The 23,885-nt window shown below is 41.0% G+C and overlaps 1 protein-coding gene across 1 annotated transcript; it reads right to left on the reverse strand.

Moving 5' to 3' along the window:
* Nucleotides 1–584: 584 nt before the first annotated feature.
* On the reverse strand, nt 585–11,130 carry LOC144039764 (uncharacterized). The gene is made up of 14 exons (XM_077553416.1): nt 10,967–11,130; nt 8,725–8,754; nt 5,822–5,962; nt 5,524–5,685; nt 5,359–5,406; nt 4,229–4,375; nt 3,935–4,096; nt 3,770–3,817; nt 2,641–2,787; nt 2,345–2,506; nt 2,180–2,227; nt 1,049–1,195; nt 867–915; nt 585–636 (listed from the first exon to the last, which is right to left on the reverse strand). The coding sequence occupies exons 3-14, from the start codon at nt 5,910–5,912 to the stop codon at nt 585–587; spliced, it is 1,263 nt and encodes a 420-aa protein (XP_077409542.1). The 5' UTR covers nt 5,913–5,962; nt 8,725–8,754; nt 10,967–11,130.
* Between the last annotated feature and the right edge of the window lie 12,755 nt (nt 11,131–23,885).

Raw genomic sequence — 23,885 nt, forward strand, 5'->3', positions numbered from 1 at the left:
CCGTGTACATGCTCCAAAAAATCCCAAGCTTCATGTTTGTTAATAGTCAAGACCTGAAGGCATCTAAATGACAATATTCAGTTATACATGTAGTGCCAACTAGTGGTGACAAGAAATTAATTTTTTTACATTCTTATCTAGTACCCCAAGCCCGTTGAACGGATCCAGTTGAAAATTTGTCAGAAAAGCCTTAGGATCTTGATCATGCCTCAGACCAAATATTGTGACTTTTCGGCAAAGGGTGTGGCCATTACGGTCTCGCAAAGGCTGATGTTACACTGTGACAATAAAGCTGCTTTAACTTGACCGAGATAAGCCTCTCTTCTCAAAATCTCGCACATTCGATGAGAGTCCAGGTCTGAAGAAATCTATAAACATAACACTATATTTCATCGTAGTTGCAGCCCAACTGCTTTCAAAAAGAAATACATGTTGTTTTTTTTATTTTAGCGTTTTTTTCCAACCGGATCTAGCTCACATTTGCGCAGAAGAGCGCAGCTCGGTCTTAATGTAATTGTACTTAGAGTTAAGCTCTTAGGTAAATGAATGTAAGAGTCATATATTGTACGTATTTCTCAGATACATTACTTTCTACTGGTGGTGGTGGTGGTGGTGGTGGGCATGTGATGTTGACACCTATGGAGCACAAATGAAAATATAACAGTATGCATTAAAACATGATTATTACTAGTAAACGTAAGAGTCAAATAGTTGTTCATATCCTGGCGCATTAATCTAAATCGATTCACTTACTTCGTTCACAATACTGCCCATCTGAAGGAATTCCATTTATGCAGTTGCAACTTTGCAGACTAGTATTGTTACATGCACCATAAGTTTCACAGATGTCACATGGCCATAGATACTTATCTTCACATTGACATTGCTCCTGTCCATTAAAGTCTCTATAGCAGACTGAAAAAAACAAAACAAAAAAAACACGTCACAACACTGACTAATTTAATATTAAAAAACTGGAAGATGAAAGTATTACTATTTTTTAGACAGACAGACAAAAGAAACCAATTAGCGTAAAATACATTCTTACCTGTGGTCAAATTTAAGCTTGTCAGTATTAAATCAACACTGATGTTGAATGGTAAAGAGAGATTTTTCAAAGTTTCTCTTAGTTGACTCATGAGCTCCCTTGGCTCAGTGTTGAATGTGCTTATGTTGAGAACAGCGTCCAATGAGGCTAGGAAGAAACACAGATTACATGAAAACAAATTACCTCAAGGGTAGCAAACAATGACTGAAAAGACCATAAGGAGGAGTATACCCCTAGTGAGGCCCTATCGCGGCAAGTTGGACCGAGGGCTGCAAATTTTGGGAGGCACATGTAGCACCGTGTGACGTACAAAAAAGTCAGCGAAGTCTTATCCTAAAATGTGCAGGAAGTGAGCTATGAATTGTTGAATGTCCTAGAGGATTATTCTGATTGACTTAAAACTAGGGCTGTATTATCTTAAGATCTAGGATAACAACTGGGGGGGAAATCTTGAGTTTTTGAAATACCATATGAAGTAGGCGGGGCATAAAATTTTGCCTTTCGCTTTGTCACAAAGTAGGAAATACTTATTAAATTAACTCTCGTGTACATGCTCCAAAAAATCCCAAGCTTCAAGTTTGTTTATAGTCAAGACCTGAAGGAATCTAAATGACAATATTCAGTTATACATGTAGTGCCAACTAGTGGTGACAAGAAATTATTTTTTTTACATTCTTATCTAGTACCCCAAGCCCGTTGAACGGATACAGTTGAAAAAATTTGTCAGAAAAGCCTTAGGATCTTGATCATGCCTCAGACCAAATATTGTGACTTTTCGGCAAAGGGTGTGGCCATTACGGTCTCGCAAAGGCTGATGTTACACTGTAACAATAAAGCTGCTTTAAATTGACCGAGATAAGCCTCTCTTCTCAAAATCTCGCACATTCGATGAGAGTCCAGGTCTGAAGAAATCTACAAACATAACACTATATTTCATCGTAGTTGTAGCCCAACTACTTTCAAAAAGAAATACATGTTGTTTTTTTATTTTAGCGTTTTTTTCCAACCGGATCTAGCTCACATTTGCTCAGAAGAGCGCAGCTCGGTCTTAATGTAATTGTACTTAGAGTTAAGCTCTTAGGTAAATGAATGTAAGAGTCATATATTGTACGTATGTCTCAGATACATTACTTTCTACTGGTGGTGGTGGTGGTGGTGGTGGGCATGTGATGTTGACACCTATGGAGCACAAATGAAAATATAACAGTATGCATTAAAACATGATTATTATTAGTAAACGTAAGAGTCAAATCGTTGTTCATATCCTGGCGCATTAATCTAAATAGATTCACTTACTTCGTTCACAATACTGCCCATCTGAAGGAATTCCATTTATGCAGTTGCAACTTTGCAGACTAGTATTGTTACATGCACCATAAGTTTCACAGATGTCACATGGCCATAGATACTCATCTTCACATTGACATTGCTCCTGTCCATTAAAGTCTCTATAGCAGACTGAAAAAAACAAAACAAAAAAAACCACGTCACAACACTGACTAATTTAATATTAAAAAACTGGAAGATGAAAGTATTATTATTTTTTAGACAGACAGACAAAAGAAACCAATTAGCGTAAAATACATTCTCACCTGTGGTCAAATTTAAGCTTGTCAGTATTAAATCAACACTGATGTTGAATGGTAAAGAGAGATTTTTCAAAGTTTCTCTTAGTTGACTCATGAGCTCCCTTGGCTCAGTGTTGAATGTGCTTATGTTGAGAACAGCGTCCAATGAGGCTAGGAAGAAACACAGATTACATGAAAACAAATTACCTCAAGGGTAGCAAACAATGACTGAAAAGACCATAAGGAGGAGTATACCCCTAATGAGGCCCTATCGCGGCAAGTTGGACCGAGGGCTGCAAATTTTGGGAGGCACATGTAGCACCGTGTGACGTACAAAAAAGTCAGCGAAGTCCTATCCTAAAATGTGCAGGAAGTGAGCTATGAATTGTTGAATGTCCTAGAGGATTATTCTGATTGACTTAAAACTAGGGCTGTATTATCTTAAGATCTAGGATAACAACTGGGGGGGAAATCTTCAGTTTTTGAAATACCATATGAAGTAGGCGGGGCATAAAATTTTGCCTTTCGCTTTGTCACAAAGTAGGAAATGCTTATTGAATTAACTCCCGTGTACATGCTCCAAAAAATCCCAAGCTTCATGTTTGTTAATAGTCAAGACCTGAAGGCATCTAAATGACAATATTCAGTTATACATGTAGTGCCAACTAGTGGTGACAAGAAATTAATTTTTTTACATTCTTATCTAGTACCCCAAGCCCGTTGAACGGATCCAGTTGAAAATTTGTCAGAAAAGCCTTAGGATCTTGATCATGCCTCAGACCAAATATTGTGACTTTTCGGCAAAGGGTGTGGCCATTACGGTCTCGCAAAGGCTGATGTTACACTGTGACAATAAAGCTGCTTTAACTTGACCAAGATAAGCCTCTCTTCTCAAAATCTCGCACATTCGATGAGAGTCCAGGTCTGAAGAAATCTACAAACATAACACTATATTTCATCGTAGTTGTAGCCCAACTACTTTCAAAAAGAAATACATGTTGTTTTTTTATTTTAGTGTTTTTTTCCAACCGGATCTAGCTCACATTTGCTCAGAAGAGCGCAGCTCGGTCTTAATGTAATTGTACTTAGAGTTAAGCTCTTAGGTAAATGAATGTAAGAGTCATATATTGTACGTATTTCTCAGATACATTACTTTCTACTGGTGGTGGTGGTGGTGGTGGTGGGCATGTGATGTTGACACCTATGGAGCACAAATGAAAATATAACAGTATGCATTAAAACATGATTATTATTAGTAAACGTAAGAGTCAAATCGTTGTTCATATCCTGGCGCATTAATCTAAATAGATTCACTTACTTCGTTCACAATACTGCCCATCTGAAGGAATTCCATTTATGCAGTTGCAACTTTGCAGACTAGTATTGTTACATGCACCATAAGTTTCACAGATGTCACATGGCCATAGATACTCATCTTCACATTGACATTGCTCCTGTCCATTAAAGTCTCTATAGCAGACTGAAAAAAACAAAACAAAAAAACACGTCACAACACTGACTAATTTAATATTAAAAAACTGGAAGATGAAAGTATTATTATTTTTTAGACAGACAGACAAAAGAAACCAATTAGCGTAAAATACATTCTCACCTGTGGTCAAATTTAAGCTTGTCAGTATTAAATCAACACTGATGTTGAATGGTAAAGAGAGATTTTTCAAAGTTTCTCTTAGTTGACTCATGAGCTCCCTTGGCTCAGTGTTGAATGTGCTTATGTTGAGAACAGCGTCCAATGAGGCTAGGAAGAAACACAGATTACATGAAAACAAATTACCTCAAGGGTAGCAAACAATGACTGAAAAGACCATAAGGAGGAGTATACCCCTAATGAGGCCCTATCGCGGCAAGTTGGACCGAGGGCCGCAAATTTTGGGAGGCACATGTAGCACCGTGTGACGTACAAAAAAGTCAGCGAAGTCCTATCCTAAAATGTGCAGGAAGTGAGCTATGAATTGTTGAATGTCCTAGAGGATTATTCTGATTGACTTAAAACTAGGGCTGTATTATCTTAAGATCTAGGATAACAACTGGGGGGGAAATCTTGAGTTTTTGAAATACTATATGAAGTAGGCGGGGCATAAAATTTTGCCTTTCGCTTTGTCACAAAGTAGGAAATGCTTATTGAATTAACTCCCGTGTACATGCTCCAAAAAATCCCAAGCTTCATGTTTGTTTATAGTCAAGACCTGAAGGCATCTAAATGACAATATTCAGTTATACATGTAGTGCCAACTAGTGGTGACAAGAAATTAATTTTTTTACATTCTTATCTAGTACCCCAAGCCCGTTGAACGGATCCAGTTGAAAATTTGTCAGAGAAGCCTTAGGATCTTGATCATGCCTCAGACCAAATATTGTGACTTTTCGGCAAAGGGTGTGGCCATTACGGTCTCGCAAAGGCTGATGTTACACTGTAACAATAAAGCTGCTTTAACTTGACCGAGATAAGCCTCTCTTCTCAAAATCTCGCACATTCGATGAGAGTCCAGGTCTGAAGAAATCTACAAACATAACACTATATTTCATCGTAGTTGTAGCCCAACTACTTTCAAAAAGAAATACATGTTGTTTTTTTATTTTAGCGTTTTTTTTCCAACCGGATCTAGCTCACATTTGCTCAGAAGAGCGCAGCTCGGTCTTAATGTAATTGTACTTAGAGTTAAGCTCTTAGGTAAATGAATGTAAGAGTCATGTATTGTACGTATGTCTCAGATACATTACTTTCTACTGGTGGTGGTGGTGGTGGTGTTGGGCATGTGATGTTGACACCTATGGAGCACAAATGAAAATATAACAGTATGCATTAAAACATTATTATTACTAGTAAACGTAAGAGTCAAATCCTTGTTCATATCCTGGCGCATTAATCTAAATAGATTCACTTACTTCGTTCACAATACTGCCCATCTGAAGGAATTCCATTTATGCAGTTGCAACTTTGCAGACTAGTATTGTTACATGCACCATAAATTTCACAGATGTCACATGGCCATAGATACTCATCTTCACATTGACATTGCTCCTGTCCATTAAAGTCTCTATAGCAGACTGAAAAAAACAAAACAAAAAAAAAACACGTCACAACACTGACTAATTTGATATTAAAAAACTGGAAGATGAAAGTATTTTTTTTTTTTTAGACAGACAGAAAAAATAAACCAATTAGCGTAAAATACATTCTCACCTGTGGTCAAATTTAAGCTTGTCAGTATTAAATCAACACTGATGTTGAATGGTAAAGAGAGATTTTTCAAAGTTTCTCTTAGTTGACTCATGAGCTCCCTTGGCTCAGTGTTGAATGTGCTTATGTTGAGAACAGCGTCCACTGAGGCAAGGAAGAAACACAGATTACATGAAAACAAATTACCTCAAGTGTAGCATTCATGACTGAATAGACCATAAAGGAGGAGTATACAATGTGGGTCATGTGCCTAGGAGATAAAAGCCTTGTTCAGACTGGAAGCCCAAATCCGATTTTTAGCCGATCCAGATCGAAAGTGGATGGCTGTTTTGTAGTCTGAACAGTCACAAAGGACATGAAATCCGATTTTTCCGGGACGGATTGAAACCACATGCGGGAGGTTGTTTCATATCTGATTTGGACAGGATGCGTCTCAGTCAGATCAGCTCGAAACGGATTTGACTGTCCGTGACTTCACCCTTTGTCTGCAAAAACAAAATGTGCTCGCGCTGTCAATATCCAATCGGTTCGGTAGTCAAACGCCTTGACGGTTCCACTGCCTCGTCGACTCCTCTCATGCTCAACCGGAAATAAAGTGATAGTTTACGTTACTTGCGCTGAAGTATCTGAAGTAGCTGAACTATTGCTACCCATAAATTCTTCACACGCACAACTCTAAATAGCGAGGCCGGCCGTAGTCATATGCATGTGGTTGTTTAAAAAAGAAAGAAAGATAGAAAGAAAGAAAGAAAGAAAGAAACGCGCTTGCGAGGAACGGGAGCGGCAACAGCGTCACATGACGTCAAACACTACACGAGCTGGGCAAAAAGAAAGAAAGAATCTCATAGTTATGTTAGTAACAAACAAATAAATAATATAGAGCAAACTTGTCATGACAGTCAGGGTTCCTTTTAAGATGTTGATCATGCCTCAGACCAAATATTGTGACTTTTAGGCAAAGGGTGTGGCCATAACGGTGTTGCAAAATCTGATGATGCACTGTGACAATAAAGCTGCTTTAACTTAACCCAGTGAGCCTCTTTTCCCGAAAGTCCAGGTCTAAGAAAATCTATGAACATAACCATAGTTGGTAGCCCCACCTACTTCCAAAAATAAATATATGTTTTTTCTTTGAAGTTCTTTCCAAGCGGGTTAACCGGATCTAGCTCATATTTGCTCAGGAGAGTGTTTCAGCTTTCATTCTCTTAAAACACGAAGTTTGCAAGTTTTTTAGAAATGCTGTTGTCGTGGCAATGCACCGTTCTGCCGTTATTTTTGTCATTGTATGATTCACTAAAGTAAAGCTCCAGAGCGAGAAAAAATTATCTTACGTAAATACAGAACTTGTCAGTTAAAATTATTACACTTTCTCAGTGTGAAGAGTCACTATGTGCACTGATTCCCACACCATGCGCCCCGCCCAAGTAAACTGGCAGCCGCACGAGAGGTTTTCAAGAAAATTTACAGTATTTTTTACGACTTTAAGGCGCACTTAAAAGTCTTAAATTTGTCTTATGTGTGCACCGAGTTCCAGAAACGTTTTCCTTCCAGCCAAGCTTCGGGGCAAATGTTGCTGTGCAAACGCTTATTTCTGATTGGTGGGCTGGTTCACCCTCATTCCTGGTTGGCTGCCTCCTCGAGCTACGGAGGCAAGGTACTGTGAGGTCTGTAGATGACGTGTGAATTTGGAGTGCGCCTGTGTAGGTACAGCGGCGGACAAAGGAGAGGCTAAGGCAGAAGTGAGTTGAGGCTGTATGTACTCGAATGTGGAGATGGAACAATAAAGTCAATAAAAAGAAATAAAATAAAACACCAGACTGCAGTTTGACCTCCTGTCTGCTGTAGTTCATTTCATCTACCCTGTTCGGACCCCACTTTTTTGACAATGTGCAGCGGCTGGACGGTATCCGCGTAGACGACCTGAACTCCGGCTGAGACCGAGCAGGAACGGATAACAAAATACTGCTGGTATTTGCGCTGTGCAAAACAACATCAATTTGGCTAAGGAACTCCGAAAATGGCATCAGCTAGGGGAGAAATGCTTACGAGGCACAATTTAAACTGCAAGCTATCAGTCACGCGGTTTTACATGGGAATAGAGCAGCCACGAGATAATTCCACATCAATTAATCCATGGTTTGGAAGTGAAGGAAGCAAGAAAACGAATTAGGGGCTTGCCATCATTCCGGGAGGATTAATAAACGAACTCCAACCGCTGGACATTTAAACTGGGCGTTCAAAGTAAAGTTGCAAGAACCATGGGAGCGATGGATGAGTGAAGGAGAACACACTTCCACCAAAACAAGTTGTGAGGCAGTGCCGGCCGGACGAGTTACACCACGGTATGTGAATGGATTGTGAACGCCTGGCTTAAAGTGTCTTGACGAGCTGCACGGCAACGAAAAATGTGCGTAAATTGTTAAATATTTGAATTATAAAGTACAACCTAACTAACTCACTATTTTGCTCCAGTTGCCTTTTTAAAACACGGTACAATGCTTGCTCCCGTATGTTTTAGCATATATGCTAGTACGTTACGCTTTGATTTTAGCATACATGCTACTGTTTGATTTTAGCACGCATGTTACGATTTGTATTTAGCATGCATGCACCCAATAGTACGGTGCGTTGGTTTCGGAACTGCAGTTACATACAGTTAGCCGTGTAGCACGCGCGTGTGTGTGTGTGAGAGAGAGAAAGAGTGAGAGAGAGAGAAAGAGAGAGAGAGCACTAATGTGCAAAATTCCAGGTGATCTGACATTATAATTAGACATATTTAAAAAACTGAGCTAAGTTATGTACCATTTAAACTATTACTTTAATGAATTAGGAAAAAAAAGCAAACTGTCTGGCTAAAATATATGAACTGAAACTGGTTTCCAGAGATGACTTTTACATCAACATACCTTCTGTTAGTGGTGGACACGGGTCGATTGCTGTGGAGCAAATGTTGAAAGAAAAAATATTACAATATCATTCTATAAGAGGGAAAACAATGTCCTCATCAAATTAAATCCATCCACCTATTTTCTACTGTCTTTGTTCTCACTGGGGTCGGCTAGGCCCATCTCAGGTTACTTTGGGCTGGAGGTGAGTTAAACTCTGGACTGTTCATTAGCCAATCACAGGTTAAAAATTGTTCAGAATCCTTAAAACAAACACTGTAGTCACCTGAAATTTAAATAAAATACAGCTAGATACAAAAGATAAACAGGGGAAATCTACTGTACTGCAGGTCATTTGGGATGCTGGGTTTACAGTGACTGGAGTGAAGACAGTTTTTTCACAGTAAACTTTGGACTTTGTCAAAGCTGTCCTTTGTCACAGATTTTAAGAGATTATCTCTCTAAACATAATTTCTCAACGCAGGATAGATGTAGAGGTCACCTTGAAGTCTCACCTCTTGTGTTTGCAGATAATGTGTCAATAATAATCTACTGTATTTTCACAACCATAATGCACGCTTAAAAGTTTTGAAATTTCTTAAAAATCGTCGATTAAGGGTGCGCCTTTTGTATACAGAGAGTTCCAAAATCAGTAAATATTGTCGTGCGACTTGGGTAAGCGCTATGAGCAGTTGCGAGAAAATTCAAGATCAACGAATCCATTGTTCGCAAGTGGAGGAAGCAGGAAAAATAGCTTTGCCAAGTCAATAAGACAAAGCTGAATTTCCATGGAAACAAGGCGTGGTGGCCCGAGTTGGAAAACCAACTCGAGCAACTCGATTAATGATCAAAGATTTGTAGATTAGGATTGATCAAAAGTAAAGTAAATACATTAAGTCTTTGACTGCCAGATGTTTTCAGAGAAGGGATGCCGTGGGTGCCAGCCGATTTAAGCATTTTGACTGATCTTTCAAGGTCCACAGTGTTTGGACTATGGAAACACACATACTACCAAATGAAAGATTGGACTCTCATCTTTCATCAGAAAAAAAAGTTTGTTTCTACCTTATTCCATTTTTCAGTAATCAACAATAGAAAATGGTTAGTTTCACCCAAATGCTCTGTTTTGAAACAAAATAGGGAGAAATCAAGCTTTTTGTGAAACGATATTATTTCATGCAGTATTCATTATACTAACTAGATCTGCTTGATACTTTCAGCACAGCTGGCCAAGGCTTTCCTCCACCCATTTCCCCAAAAAAAACAAAAAAACATAGTGAACGTATTTTAACGTCTTTGGCGGTCCTCCGTAGGATTTTACTAAATGTTATTTAACGTTTTTGGCGGTCAAAGAGTTAATAAATACTTCAAGTACAACCAAACTCACTGTTTACATCGTGAAATACTTCAATAAAGTACAACCAAACTCAGTTGCTCCTCAGCCTTTTTAAAAACATACACCAGGGCTAGCATGCATGCTAGCGTATGTTTTAACATGAAAGAATGCTACCATATTGGAGCTAACATATGTTTAACCGTGCCTGCGCCCAATAGCACGGTGCCCTTTATGTGTGTTAGATACAGAAATAGCTCCCAGTAACTGAGACTGCACCTTTTAATACAGTGCGCCTTATGGTCATGAAAATACGGTAATTAAATTGTAAACTGTGACATGTGCTGCGATGGTTCTGAGTCTAGTGTGATGCTGCTTGGGCTAGAATTGCCCCTTCCAAATTGGATGCAATGGTATTCATTCGGAAAAGGCAGGATTGTCCCTGCGGATTTGAAACAAAGTTTTGCTTGACCTGGAATGGATGGAGGGGTTCAAGTCTCCTGTGGTCTTTTTCACAGGTGAATGACAAATGTATTGCAAGATCCGCATTCGGATTGACACGTTGTCCGCCGTAATGTATTTACTGCATGGAACGCTTGTGGGGAACTTTGAGGGCAGTGGAAACCGGGAACTCCCAATTTAGCAGTCGTTAAAATATCAGGTGGATACCATATGGGGAAGTGGTCCAGCTATGTTCAACTGAGTTAACCTTGGTTCACAACAAGGACTTGCTGGAGGCACTACTTCCAAGAGGTGGCCTGGAAACACCGCGGCGGAAGTGGAGGAGGTGGCTGGGAACAGGGAAATATAGGCATCCCTATTTCGACTGCCGCCCCCAAAAAGCCAGATAAGCGGAAGAAAATGGATGGATGGACTATGCTTGAGTTTTACATATTGTCGTTTCAACACTTTCACAGGGTCTGCACTTACTTGAGTTTGGCTTACAGAACTCTCCCGATAGAGGGATTCCTTTTATGCAGTCACAGGTTAAGGTACTTCCATTGCTGCATTCATCATACGTGTCACAAATGTCACATGGCCAAGCAAAGTAATCTTCACACTGACATTCAGTTCCAGCAGTAGAGTTCAGAGGGCAGGCTAAAATGATATTTGTGCCAAGGTGATTAATTAGTAACCCTTTTAAGTACATAAAAATAGGACAGCTAGAAACTTTTGTCCAGGAGACCAATCAACTGACAGAAATTCTCACCTGTGGTCGTGTTCCAACTTGTCAGCGTTAAATCATTTGCTATCTCTAATGGTAAGGAGGCGTTATTAACAGCATCCCTCAGTTGATTGATGATCTCCGATAAATCCATTTTGGTTGGAGTGTCCAACGCAAGGACAATTTTCACTGAAGCAGAGGGGCATCACAAGAGACAGGAGAAAATGTTACCCCAAATCCAGTCGACTAAACTCCTTCCCATAAAATACAAAATTATTTCCAAATACCTTAAATGCTAAAATAAGATACAACTAAACCTGTCAAGTGTGAACATACCCTCTGTAGTCTGACTATTGCAATGCTAAGTCAAGAGTAAAATATAATTTCACTGCCATTCTCTAGATTGCTATCTTATACTGTGCAAGTACTATCCATAAAATGTTAGTCCTTGAAACAGGTTTCTAGGAATGACTTTTACATCAAATAATTTCACAGTTATCACACGTCTTTTGTACAGTACCTTCTGTTTGTGGTGGACACGGGTCGATTGCTGTGGAGCAAAGTTTGAAACGAAAAAATATTAAAATATCATTCTATAAGGGGGAAAACAATGTCCTCATCAAATTCAATCCATTCATCCATCTATTTTCCACTGTCTTTGTTCTCACTGGGGTCAATGATGAGCTAGGGACCATCTCAGGTTACTTTGGGCTGGAGGTGAGGTATACTCTGGACCGTTCATCAGCCAGTCAAAGATTCAAATTGTTTAGAATCCTTAAAACAAACGCTGTAGTCAACTGGGATTTAAATATAATACAGCTAGACACAAAAGATAATCAGGTGAAATCTAACAAAATTCAGAGTCCTGAATAACTGAAAGCTGTAAAAGTTTGTGGGACTGTCATTTTAGAGTCATATTTTCAACAGTTTGGCAGAGGACTTGAGGAGTCGCAGACTGGGGTTGTGCTTCCCCTCTCAATAAGAAGGACCGATGGGTGTGCTTCACGGTTCGGGTAATGGCAATCCTCGTCCAGGCATGTGGACTTGGGAAAGGCATTTGAATTTGTCCCAATGGTGTGGAAGGAAGCGGGGTGCACAAGGTGTATCGTGTCCTGTCACGTTACTACAGGTCATTTGGGACTCTGCACAATGCGAGGAGGAGATGGGTTTAAATCGACCATAGTGAATAGAGCTTTTTCACAGTAAACGCTGGACTCTGTGTCAAGGTTGTCCTTTGTCACTGGTTTTAGGAGATTAATTTTTCTGAACAGAATTTCTCAACGCAAAATTTATGTAGAGGATGTCCAATTTGGTCGACTTTGGGTCTCACCCCTTGTGTTTGCAGATGATGTTGCAATAATTAATTAAACTGTGAACTGTGACATGTGCTGCGATGGTTCTCAGTCTAGTGTGATGCTGCTGGGGCTAGAATTGCCTCTTCCAAATGGGATGCAATGGTATTCAATTGGAAAAGGCAGGATTGTCCCTGCGGGTTTGAAACAAAGTTTTACTTGAGGTGGAATGGATGGAGGAGTTCAAGTCTCCTGTGGTCTTGTTCACAGGTGAATGACAAATGTATTGCAAGATCCGCATTCGGATTGACACGTTGTCCGCCGTAATGTATTTACTGCATGGAACGCTTGTGGGGAATTCCAAGGGCAGTGGAAATAGGGAACTCCCAAATTTACCAGTCTACCTATATTCCCACCCACAACCATGACAGCAAGCTTTGGGTAGTGACCTAAAGGACAAGATCGCAGGCGTAAGCGGCCAAAACAAGATTCTTCCGCAAAATGCCTTGGCTCAGCCAAATACATAGGCAGAGAAACGTTGTCATTCGGGAGGACGTCAGAGCCGCCGTTTCTCCACATTGAGATATCAGGTGGATACCTTATGGGGAAGTGTTCCAGCTATGTTCAACTGAGTTAACCTTGGTTCACAACAAGGACATGCTGGAGGGACTACTTCCAAGAGGTGGCCTGGAAACACTGCGGCGGAAGTTGAGTTGGTGGCTGGGAACAGGGAAATATGGGCATCCCTATTTCGACTGCCGCCCCCAGAACCCAGATGAGCGAAAGAACATGGATGGATGGACTATTCTTGAGTTTTACATGATGTAGTTTCAACACTTTCACAGGATCTGCACTTACTTGAGTTTGGCTTACAGAACTCTCCCGATAGAGGGATTCCGTTTATGCAGTCACAGGTTAAGCTACTTCCATTGCTGCATTCATCATACGTGTCACAAATGTCACATGGCCAAGCAAAGTAATCTTCACACTGACATTCAGTTCCAGCAGTAGAGTTCAGAGGGCAGGCTAAAATGATATTTGTGCCAAGGTGATTAATTAGTAACCCTTTTAAGTACATAAAAATAGGACAGCTAGAAACTTTTGTCCAGGAGACCAATCAACTGACAGAAATTCTCACCTGTGGTCGTGTTCCAACTTGTCAGCGTTAAATCATTTGCTATCTCTAATGGTAAGGAGGCGTTATTAACAGCATCCCTCAGTTGATTGATGATCTCCGATAAATCCATTTTGGTTGGAGTGTCCAACGCAAGGACAATTTTCACTGAAGCAGAGGGGCATCACAAGAGACAGGAGAAAATGTTACCCCAAATCCAGTCGACTAAACTCCTTCCCATAAAATACAAAATTATTTCCAAATACCTTAAATGCTAAAATAAGATACAACTAAACCTGTCAAGTGTGAACATACCCTCTGTAGTCTGACTATTGCAATGCTAAGTCAAGAGTAAAATATAATTTCACTGCCATTCTCTAGATTGCTATCTTATACTGTGCAAGTACTATCCATAAAATGTTAGTCCTTGAAACAGGTTTCTAGGAATGACTTTTACATCAAATAATTTCACAGTTATCACACGTCTTTTGTACAGTACCTTCTGTTTGTGGTGGACACGGGTCGATTGCTGTGGAGCAAAGTTTGAAACGAAAAAATATTAAAATATCATTCTATAAGGGGGAAAACAATGTCCTCATCAAATTCAATCCATTCATCCATCTATTTTCCACTGTCTTTGTTCTCACTGGGGTCAATGATGAGCTAGGGACCATCTCAGGTTACTTTGGGCTGGAGGTGAGGTATACTCTGGACCGTTCATCAGCCAGTCAAAGATTCAAATTGTTTAGAATCCTTAAAACAAACGCTGTAGTCAACTGGGATTTAAATATAATACAGCTAGATACAAAAGATAATCAGGTGAAATCTAACAAAATTCAGAGTCCTGAATAACTGAAAGCTGTAAAAGTTTGTGGGACTGTCATTTTAGAGTCATATTTTCAACAGTTTGGCAGAGGACTTGAGGAGTCGCAGACTGGGGTTGTGCTTCCCCTCTCAATAAGAAGGACCGATGGGTGTGCTTCACGGTTCGGGTAATGGCAATCCTCGTCCAGGCATGTGGACTTGGGAAAGGCATTTGAATTTGTCCCAATGGTGTGGAAGGAAGCGGGGTGCACAAGGTGTATCGTGTCCTGTCACGTTACTACAGGTCATTTGGGACTCTGCACAATGCGAGGAGGAGATGGGTTTAAATCGACCATAGTGAATAGAGCTTTTTCATAGTAAACGCTGGACTCTGTGTCAAGGTTGTCCTTTGTCACTGGTTTTAGGAGATTAATTTTTCTGAACATAATTTCTCAACGCAAAATTTATGTAGAGGATGTCCAATTTGGTCGACTTTGGGTCTCACCCCTTGTGTTTGCAGATGATGTTGCAATAATTAATTAAACTGTGAACTGTGACATGTGCTGCGATGGTTCTCAGTCTAGTGTGATGCTGCTGGGGCTAGAATTGCCTCTTCCAAATGGGATGCAATGGTATTCAATTGGAAAAGGCAGGATTGTCCCTGCGGGTTTGAAACAAAGTTTTGCTTGAGGTGGAATGGATGGAGGAGTTCAAGTTTCCTGTGGTCTTGTTCACAGGTGAATGACAAATGTATTGCAAGATCCGCATTCGAATTGACACGTTGTCCGCCGTAATGTATTTACTGCATGGAACGCTTGTGGGGAATTCCAAGGGCAGTGGAAATAGGGAACTCCCAAATTTACCAGTCTACCTATATTCCCACCCACAACCATGACAGCAAGCTTTGGGTAGTGACCTAAAGGACAAGATCGCAGGCGTAAGCGGCCAAAACAAGATTCTTCCGCAAAATGCCTTGGCTCAGCCAAATACATAGGCAGAGAAACGTTGTCATTCGGGAGGACGTCAGAGCCGCCGTTTCTCCACATTGAGATATCAGGTGGATACCTTATGGGGAAGTGTTCCAGCTATGTTCAACTGATTTAACCTTGGTTCACAACAAGGACATGCTATGCTGGAGGGACTACTTCCAAGAGGTGGCCTGGAAACACGGCGGCGGAAGTTGAGTTGGTGGCTGGGAACAGGGAAATATGGGCATCCCTATTTCGACTGCCGCCCCCAGAACCCAGATGAGCGAAAGAACATGGATGGATGGACTATTCTTGAGTTTTACATGATGTAGTTTCAACACTTTCACAGGATCTGCACTTACTTGAGTTTGGCTTACAGAACTCTCCCGATAGAGGGATTCCGTTTATGCAGTCACAGGTTAAGCTACTTCCATTGCTGCATTCATCATACGTGTCACAAATGTCACATGGCCAAGCAAAGTAATCTTCACACTGACATTCAGTTCCAGCAGTAGAGTTCAGAGGGCAGGCTAAAATGATATTTGTGCCAAGGTGATTAATTAGTAACCCTTTTAAGTACATAAAAATAGGACAGCTAGAAACTTTTGTCCAGGAGACCAATCAACTGACAGAAATTCTCACCTGTGGTCGTGTTCCAACTTGTCAGCGTTAAATCATTTGCTATCTCTAATGGTAAGGAGGCGTTATTAACAGCATCCCTCAGTTGATTGATGATCTCCGATAAATCCATTTTGGTTGGAGTGTCCAACGCAAGGACAATTTTCACTGAAGCAGAGGGGCATCACAAGAGACAGGAGAAAATGTTACCCCAAATCCAGTCGACTAAACTCCTTCCCATAAAATACAAAATTATTTCCAAATACCTTAAATGCTAAAATAAGATACAACTAAACCTGTCAAGTGTGAACATACCCTCTGTAGTCTGACTATTGCAATGCTAAGTCAAGAGTAAAATATAATTTCACTGCCATTCTCTAGATTGCTATCTTATACTGTGCAAGTACTATCCATAAAATGTTAGTCCTTGAAACAGGTTTCTAGGAATGACTTTTACATCAAATAATTTCACAGTTATCACACGTCTTTTGTACAGTACCTTCTGTTTGTGGTGGACACGGGTCGATTGCTGTGGAGCAAAGTTTGAAACGAAAAAATATTAAAATATCATTCTATAAGGGGGAAAACAATGTCCTCATCAAATTCAATCCATTCATCCATCTATTTTCCACTGTCTTTGTTCTCACTGGGGTCAATGATGAGCTAGGGACCATCTCAGGTTACTTTGGGCTGGAGGTGAGGTATACTCTGGACCGTTCATCAGCCAGTCAAAGATTCAAATTGTTTAGAATCCTTAAAACAAACGCTGTAGTCAACTGGGATTTAAATATAATACAGCTAGATACAAAAGATAATCAGGTGAAATCTAACAAAATTCAGAGTCCTGAATAACTGAAAGCTGTAAAAGTTTGTGGGACTGTCATTTTAGAGTCATATTTTCAACAGTTTGGCAGAGGACTTGAGGAGTCGCAGACTGGGGTTGTGCTTCCCCTCTCAATAAGAAGGACCGATGGGTGTGCTTCACGGTTCGGGTAATGGCAATCCTCGTCCAGGCATGTGGACTTGGGAAAGGCATTTGAATTTGTCCCAATGGTGTGGAAGGAAGCGGGGTGCACAAGGTGTATCGTGTCCTGTCACGTTACTACAGGTCATTTGGGACTCTGCACAATGCGAGGAGGAGATGGGTTTAAATCGACCATAGTGAATAGAGCTTTTTCATAGTAAACGCTGGACTCTGTGTCAAGGTTGTCCTTTGTCACTGGTTTTAGGAGATTAATTTTTCTGAACATAATTTCTCAACGCAAAATTTATGTAGAGGATGTCCAATTTGGTCGACTTTGGGTCTCACCCCTTGTGTTTGCAGATGATGTTGCAATAATTAATTAAACTGTGAACTGTGACATGTGCTGCGATGGTTCTCAGTCTAGTGTGATGCTGCTGGGGCTAGAATTGCCTCTTCCAAATGGGATGCAATGGTATTCAATTGGAAAAGGCAGGATTGTCCCTGCGGGTTTGAAACAAAGTTTTGCTTGAGGTGGAATGGATGGAGGAGTTCAAGTTTCCTGTGGTCTTGTTCACAGGTGAATGACAAATGTATTGCAAGATCCGCATTCGAATTGACACGTTGTCCGCCGTAATGTATTTACTGCATGGAACGCTTGTGGGGAATTCCAAGGGCAGTGGAAATAGGGAACTCCCAAATTTACCAGTCTACCTATATTCCCACCCACAACCATGACAGCAAGCTTTGGGTAGTGACCTAAAGGACAAGATCGCAGGCGTAAGCGGCCAAAACAAGATTCTTCCGCAAAATGCCTTGGCTCAGCCAAATACATAGGCAGAGAAACGTTGTCATTCGGGAGGACGTCAGAGCCGCCGTTTCTCCACATTGAGATATCAGGTGGATACCTTATGGGGAAGTGTTCCAGCTATGTTCAACTGATTTAACCTTGGTTCACAACAAGGACATGCTATGCTGGAGGGACTACTTCCAAGAGGTGGCCTGGAAACACGGCGGCGGAAGTTGAGTTGGTGGCTGGGAACAGGGAAATATGGGCATCCCTATTTCGACTGCCGCCCCCAGAACCCAGATGAGCGAAAGAACATGGATGGATGGACTATTCTTGAGTTTTACATGATGTAGTTTCAACACTTTCACAGGATCTGCACTTACTTGAGTTTGGCTTACAGAACTCTCCCGATAGAGGGATTCCGTTTATGCAGTCACAGGTTAAGCTACTTCCATTGCTGCATTCATCATACGTGTCACAAATGTCACATGGCCAAGCAAAGTAATCTTCACACTGACATTCAGTTCCAGCAGTAGAGTTCAGAGGGCAGGCTAAAATGATATTTGTGCCAAGGTGATTAATTAGTAACCCTTTTAAGTACATAAAAATAGGACAGCTAGAAACTTTTGTCCAGGAGACCAATCAACTGACAGAAATTCTCACCTGTGGTCGTGTTCCAACTTGTCAGCGTTAAATCATTTGCTATCTCTAATGGTAAGGAGGCGTTATTAACAGCATCCCTCAGTTGATTGATGATCTCCGATAAATCCATTTTGGTTGGAGTGTCCAACGCAAGGACAATTTTCACTGAAGCAGAGGGGCATCACAAGAGACAGGAGAAAATGTTACCCCAAATCCAGTCGACTAAACTCCTTCCCATAAAATACAAAATTATTTCCAAATACCTTAAATGCTAAAATAAGATACAACTAAACCTGTCAAGTGTGAACATACCCTCTGTAGTCTGACTATTGCAATGCTAAGTCAAGAGTAAAATATAATTTCACTGCCATTCTCTAGATTGCTATCTTATACTGTGCAAGTACTATCCATAAAATGTTAGTCCTTGAAACAGGTTTCTAGGAATGACTTTTACATCAAATAATTTCACAGTTATCACACGCCTTTTGTACAGTACCTTCTGTTTGTGGTGGACACGGGTCGATTGCTGTGGAGCAAAGTTTGAAACGAAAAAATATTAAAATATCATTCTATAAGGGGGAAAACAATGTCCTCATCAAATTCAATCCATTCATCCATCTATTTTCCACTGTCTTTGTTCTCACTGGGGTCAATGATGAGCTAGGGACCATCTCAGGTTACTTTGGGCTGGAGGTGAGGTATACTCTGGACCGTTCATCAGCCAGTCAAAGATTCAAATTGTTTAGAATCCTTAAAACAAACGCTGTAGTCAACTGGGATTTAAATATAATACAGCTAGATACAAAAGATAATCAGGTGAAATCTAACAAAATTCAGAGTCCTGAATAACTGAAAGCTGTAAAAGTTTGTGGGACTGTCATTTTAGAGTCATATTTTCAACAGTTTGGCAGAGGACTTGAGGAGTCGCAGACTGGGGTTGTGCTTCCCCTCTCAATAAGAAGGACCGATGGGTGTGCTTCACGGTTCGGGTAATGGCAATCCTCGTCCAGGCATGTGGACTTGGGAAAGGCATTTGAATTTGTCCCAATGGTGTGGAAGGAAGCGGGGTGCACAAGGTGTATCGTGTCCTGTCACGTTACTACAGGTCATTTGGGACTCTGCACAATGCGAGGAGGGGATGGGTTTAAATCGACCATAGTGAATAGAGCTTTTTCATAGTAAACGCTGGACTCTGTGTCAAGGTTGTCCTTTGTCACTGGTTTTAGGAGATTAATTTTTCTGAACATAATTTCTCAACGCAAAATTTATGTAGAGGATGTCCAATTTGGTCGACTTTGGGTCTCACCCCTTGTGTTTGCAGATGATGTTGCAATAATTAATTAAACTGTGAACTGTGACATGTGCTGCGATGGTTCTCAGTCTAGTGTGATGCTGCTGGGGCTAGAATTGCCTCTTCCAAATGGGATGCAATGGTATTCAATTGGAAAAGGCAGGATTGTCCCTGCGGGTTTGAAACAAAGTTTTGCTTGAGGTGGAATGGATGGAGGAGTTCAAGTTTCCTGTGGTCTTGTTCACAGGTGAATGACAAATGTATTGCAAGATCCGCATTCGAATTGACACGTTGTCCGCCGTAATGTATTTACTGCATGGAACGCTTGTGGGGAATTCCAAGGGCAGTGGAAATAGGGAACTCCCAAATTTACCAGTCTACCTATATTCCCACCCACAACCATGACAGCAAGCTTTGGGTAGTGACCTAAAGGACAAGATCGCAGGCGTAAGCGGCCAAAACAAGATTCTTCCGCAAAATGCCTTGGCTCAGCCAAATACATAGGCAGAGAAACGTTGTCATTCGGGAGGACGTCAGAGCCGCCGTTTCTCCACATTGAGATATCAGGTGGATACCTTATGGGGAAGTGTTCCAGCTATGTTCAACTGATTTAACCTTGGTTCACAACAAGGACATGCTATGCTGGAGGGACTACTTCCAAGAGGTGGCCTGGAAACACGGCGGCGGAAGTTGAGTTGGTGGCTGGGAACAGGGAAATATGGGCATCCCTATTTCGACTGCCGCCCCCAGAACCCAGATGAGCGAAAGAACATGGATGGATGGACTATTCTTGAGTTTTACATGATGTAGTTTCAACACTTTCACAGGATCTGCACTTACTTGAGTTTGGCTTACAGAACTCTCCCGATAGAGGGATTCCGTTTATGCAGTCACAGGTTAAGCTACTTCCATTGCTGCATTCATCATACGTGTCACAAATGTCACATGGCCAAGCAAAGTAATCTTCACACTGACATTCAGTTCCAGCAGTAGAGTTCAGAGGGCAGGCTAAAATGATATTTGTGCCAAGGTGATTAATTAGTAACCCTTTTAAGTACATAAAAATAGGACAGCTAGAAACTTTTGTCCAGGAGACCAATCAACTGACAGAAATTCTCACCTGTGGTCGTGTTCCAACTTGTCAGCGTTAAATCATTTGCTATCTCTAATGGTAAGGAGGCGTTATTAACAGCATCCCTCAGTTGATTGATGATCTCCGATAAATCCATTTTGGTTGGAGTGTCCAACGCAAGGACAATTTTCACTGAAGCAGAGGGGCATCACAAGAGACAGGAGAAAATGTTACCCCAAATCCAGTCGACTAAACTCCTTCCCATAAAATACAAAATTATTTCCAAATACCTTAAATGCTAAAATAAGATACAACTAAACCTGTCAAGTGTGAACATACCCTCTGTAGTCTGACTATTGCAATGCTAAGTCAAGAGTAAAATATAATTTCACTGCCATTCTCTAGATTGCTATCTTATACTGTGCAAGTACTATCCATAAAATGTTAGTCCTTGAAACAGGTTTCTAGGAATGACTTTTACATCAAATAATTTCACAGTTATCACACGCCTTTTGTACAGTACCTTCTGTTTGTGGTGGACACGGGTCGATTGCTGTGGAGCAAAGTTTGAAACGAAAAAATATTAAAATATCATTCTATAAGGGGGAAAACAATGTCCTCATCAAATTCAATCCATTCATCCATCTATTTTCCACTGTCTTTGTTCTCACTGGGGTCAATGATGAGCTAGGGACCATCTCAGGTTACTTTGGGCTGGAGGTGAGGTATACTCTGGACCGTTCATCAGCCAGTCAAAGATTCAAATTGTTTAGAATCCTTAAAACAAACGCTGTAGTCAACTGGGATTTAAATATAATACAGCTAGATACAAAAGATAATCAGGTGAAATCTAACAAAATTCAGAGTCCTGAATAACTGAAAGCTGTAAAAGTTTGTGGGACTGTCATTTTAGAGTCATATTTTCAACAGTTTGGCAGAGGACTTGAGGAGTCGCAGACTGGGGTTGTGCTTCCCCTCTCAATAAGAAGGACCGATGGGTGTGCTTCACGGTTCGGGTAATGGCAATCCTCGTCCAGGCATGTGGACTTGGGAAAGGCATTTGAATTTGTCCCAATGGTGTGGAAGGAAGCGGGGTGCACAAGGTGTATCGTGTCCTGTCACGTTACTACAGGTCATTTGGGACTCTGCACAATGCGAGGAGGGGATGGGTTTAAATCGACCATAGTGAATAGAGCTTTTTCATAGTAAACGCTGGACTCTGTGTCAAGGTTGTCCTTTGTCACTGGTTTTAGGAGATAAATTTTTCTGAACATAATTTCTCAACGCAAAATTTATGTAGAGGATGTCCAATTTGGTCGACTTTGGGTCTCACCCCTTGTGTTTGCACATGATGTTGCAATAATTAATTAAATTGTGAACTGTGACATGTGCTGCGATGGTTCTCAGTCTAGTGTGATTCTGCTGGGGCTAGAATTGCCCCTTCCAAATGGGATGCAATGGTATTCAATTGGAAAAGGCAGGATTGTCCCTGCGGGTTTGAAACAAAGTTTTGCTTGAGGTGGAATGGATGGAGGAGTTCAAGTCTCCTGTGGTCTTGTTCACAGGTGAATGACAAATGTATTGCAAGATCCGCATTCGGATTGACACGTTGTCCGCCGTAATGTATTTACTGCATGGAACGCTTGTGGGGAATTCCAAGGGCAGTTGAAATAGGGAACTCCCAAATTTACCAGTCTACCTATATTCCCACCCACAACCATGACAGCAAGCTTTGGGTAGTGACCTAAAGGACAAGATCGCAGGCGTAAGCGGCCAAAACAAGATTCTTCCGCAAAATGCCTTGGCTCAGCCAAATACATAGGCAGAGAAACGTTGTCATTCGGGAGGACGTCAGAGCCGCCGTTTCTCCACATTGAGATATCAGGTGGATACCTTATGGGGAAGTGTTCCAGCTATGTTCAACTGATTTAACCTTGGTTCACAACAAGGACATGCTATGCTGGAGGGACTACTTCCAAGAGGTGGCCTGGAAACACGGCGGCGGAAGTTGAGTTGGTGGCTGGGAACAGGGAAATATGGGCATCCCTATTTCGACTGCCGCCCCCAGAACCCAGATGAGCGAAAGAAAATGGATGGATGGACTATTCTTGAGTTTTACATGATGTAGTTTCAACACTTTCACAGGATCTGCACTTACTTGAGTTTGGCTTACAGAACTCTCCCGATAGAGGGATTCCGTTTATGCAGTCACAGGTTAAGCTACTTCCATTGCTGCATTCATCATACGTGTCACAAATGTCACATGGCCAAGCAAAGTAATCTTCACACTGACATTCAGTTCCAGCAGTAGAGTTCAGAGGGCAGGCTAAAATGATATTTGTGCCAAGGTGATTAATTAGTAACCCTTTTAAGTACATAAAAATAGGACAGCTAGAAACTTTTGTCCAGGAGACCAATCAACTGACAGAAATTCTCACCTGTGGTCGTGTTCCAACTTGTCAGCGTTAAATCATTTGCTATCTCTAATGGTAAGGAGGCGTTATTAACAGCATCCCTCAGTTGATTGATGATCTCCGATAAATCCATTTTGGTTGGAGTGTCCAACGCAAGGACAATTTTCACTGAAGCAGAGGGGCATCACAAGAGACAGGAGAAAATGTTACCCCAAATCCAGTCGACTAAACTCCTTCCCATAAAATACAAAATTATTTCCAAATACCTTAAATGCTAAAATAAGATACAACTAAACCTGTCAAGTGTGAACATACCCTCTGTAGTCTGACTATTGCAATGCTAAGTCAAGAGTAAAATATAATTTCACTGCCATTCTCTAGATTGCTATCTTATACTGTGCAAGTACTATCCATAAAATGTTAGTCCTTGAAACGGGTTTCTAGGAATGACTTTTACATCAAATAATTTCACAGTTATCACACGTCTTTTGTACAGTACCTTCTGTTTGTGGTGGACACGGGTCGATTGCTGTGGAGCAAAGTTTGAAACGAAAAAATATTAAAATATCATTCTATAAGGGGGAAAACAATGTCCTCATCAAATTCAATCCATTCATCCATCTATTTTCCACTGTCTTTGTTCTCACTGGGGTCAATGATGAGCTAGGGACCATCTCAGTTTACTTTGGGCTGGAGGTGAGGTATACTCTGGACCGTT

This window comes from Vanacampus margaritifer, chromosome 19 (assembly GCF_051991255.1).
Source record: "Vanacampus margaritifer isolate UIUO_Vmar chromosome 19, RoL_Vmar_1.0, whole genome shotgun sequence".
Taxonomy (NCBI): domain Eukaryota; kingdom Metazoa; phylum Chordata; class Actinopteri; order Syngnathiformes; family Syngnathidae; genus Vanacampus; species Vanacampus margaritifer.

What these genes read in the sequence shown, in the direction of transcription:
- LOC144039764 (XM_077553416.1), bottom strand. Translation starts at nt 5,912, where the DNA reads ATGAGTCAACTAAGAGAAACTTTGAAAAATCTCTCTTTACCATTCAAC. An exon ending in TGGGCAGTATTGTGAACGAA is followed by an intron (nt 3,818 to 3,934) that starts GTAAGTGAATCT and finishes TGTGCTCCATAG; the next exon opens with GTGTCAACATCACATGCCCA. An exon ending in TGGGCAGTATTGTGAACGAA is followed by an intron (nt 2,228 to 2,344) that starts GTAAGTGAATCT and finishes TGTGCTCCATAG; the next exon opens with GTGTCAACATCACATGCCCA.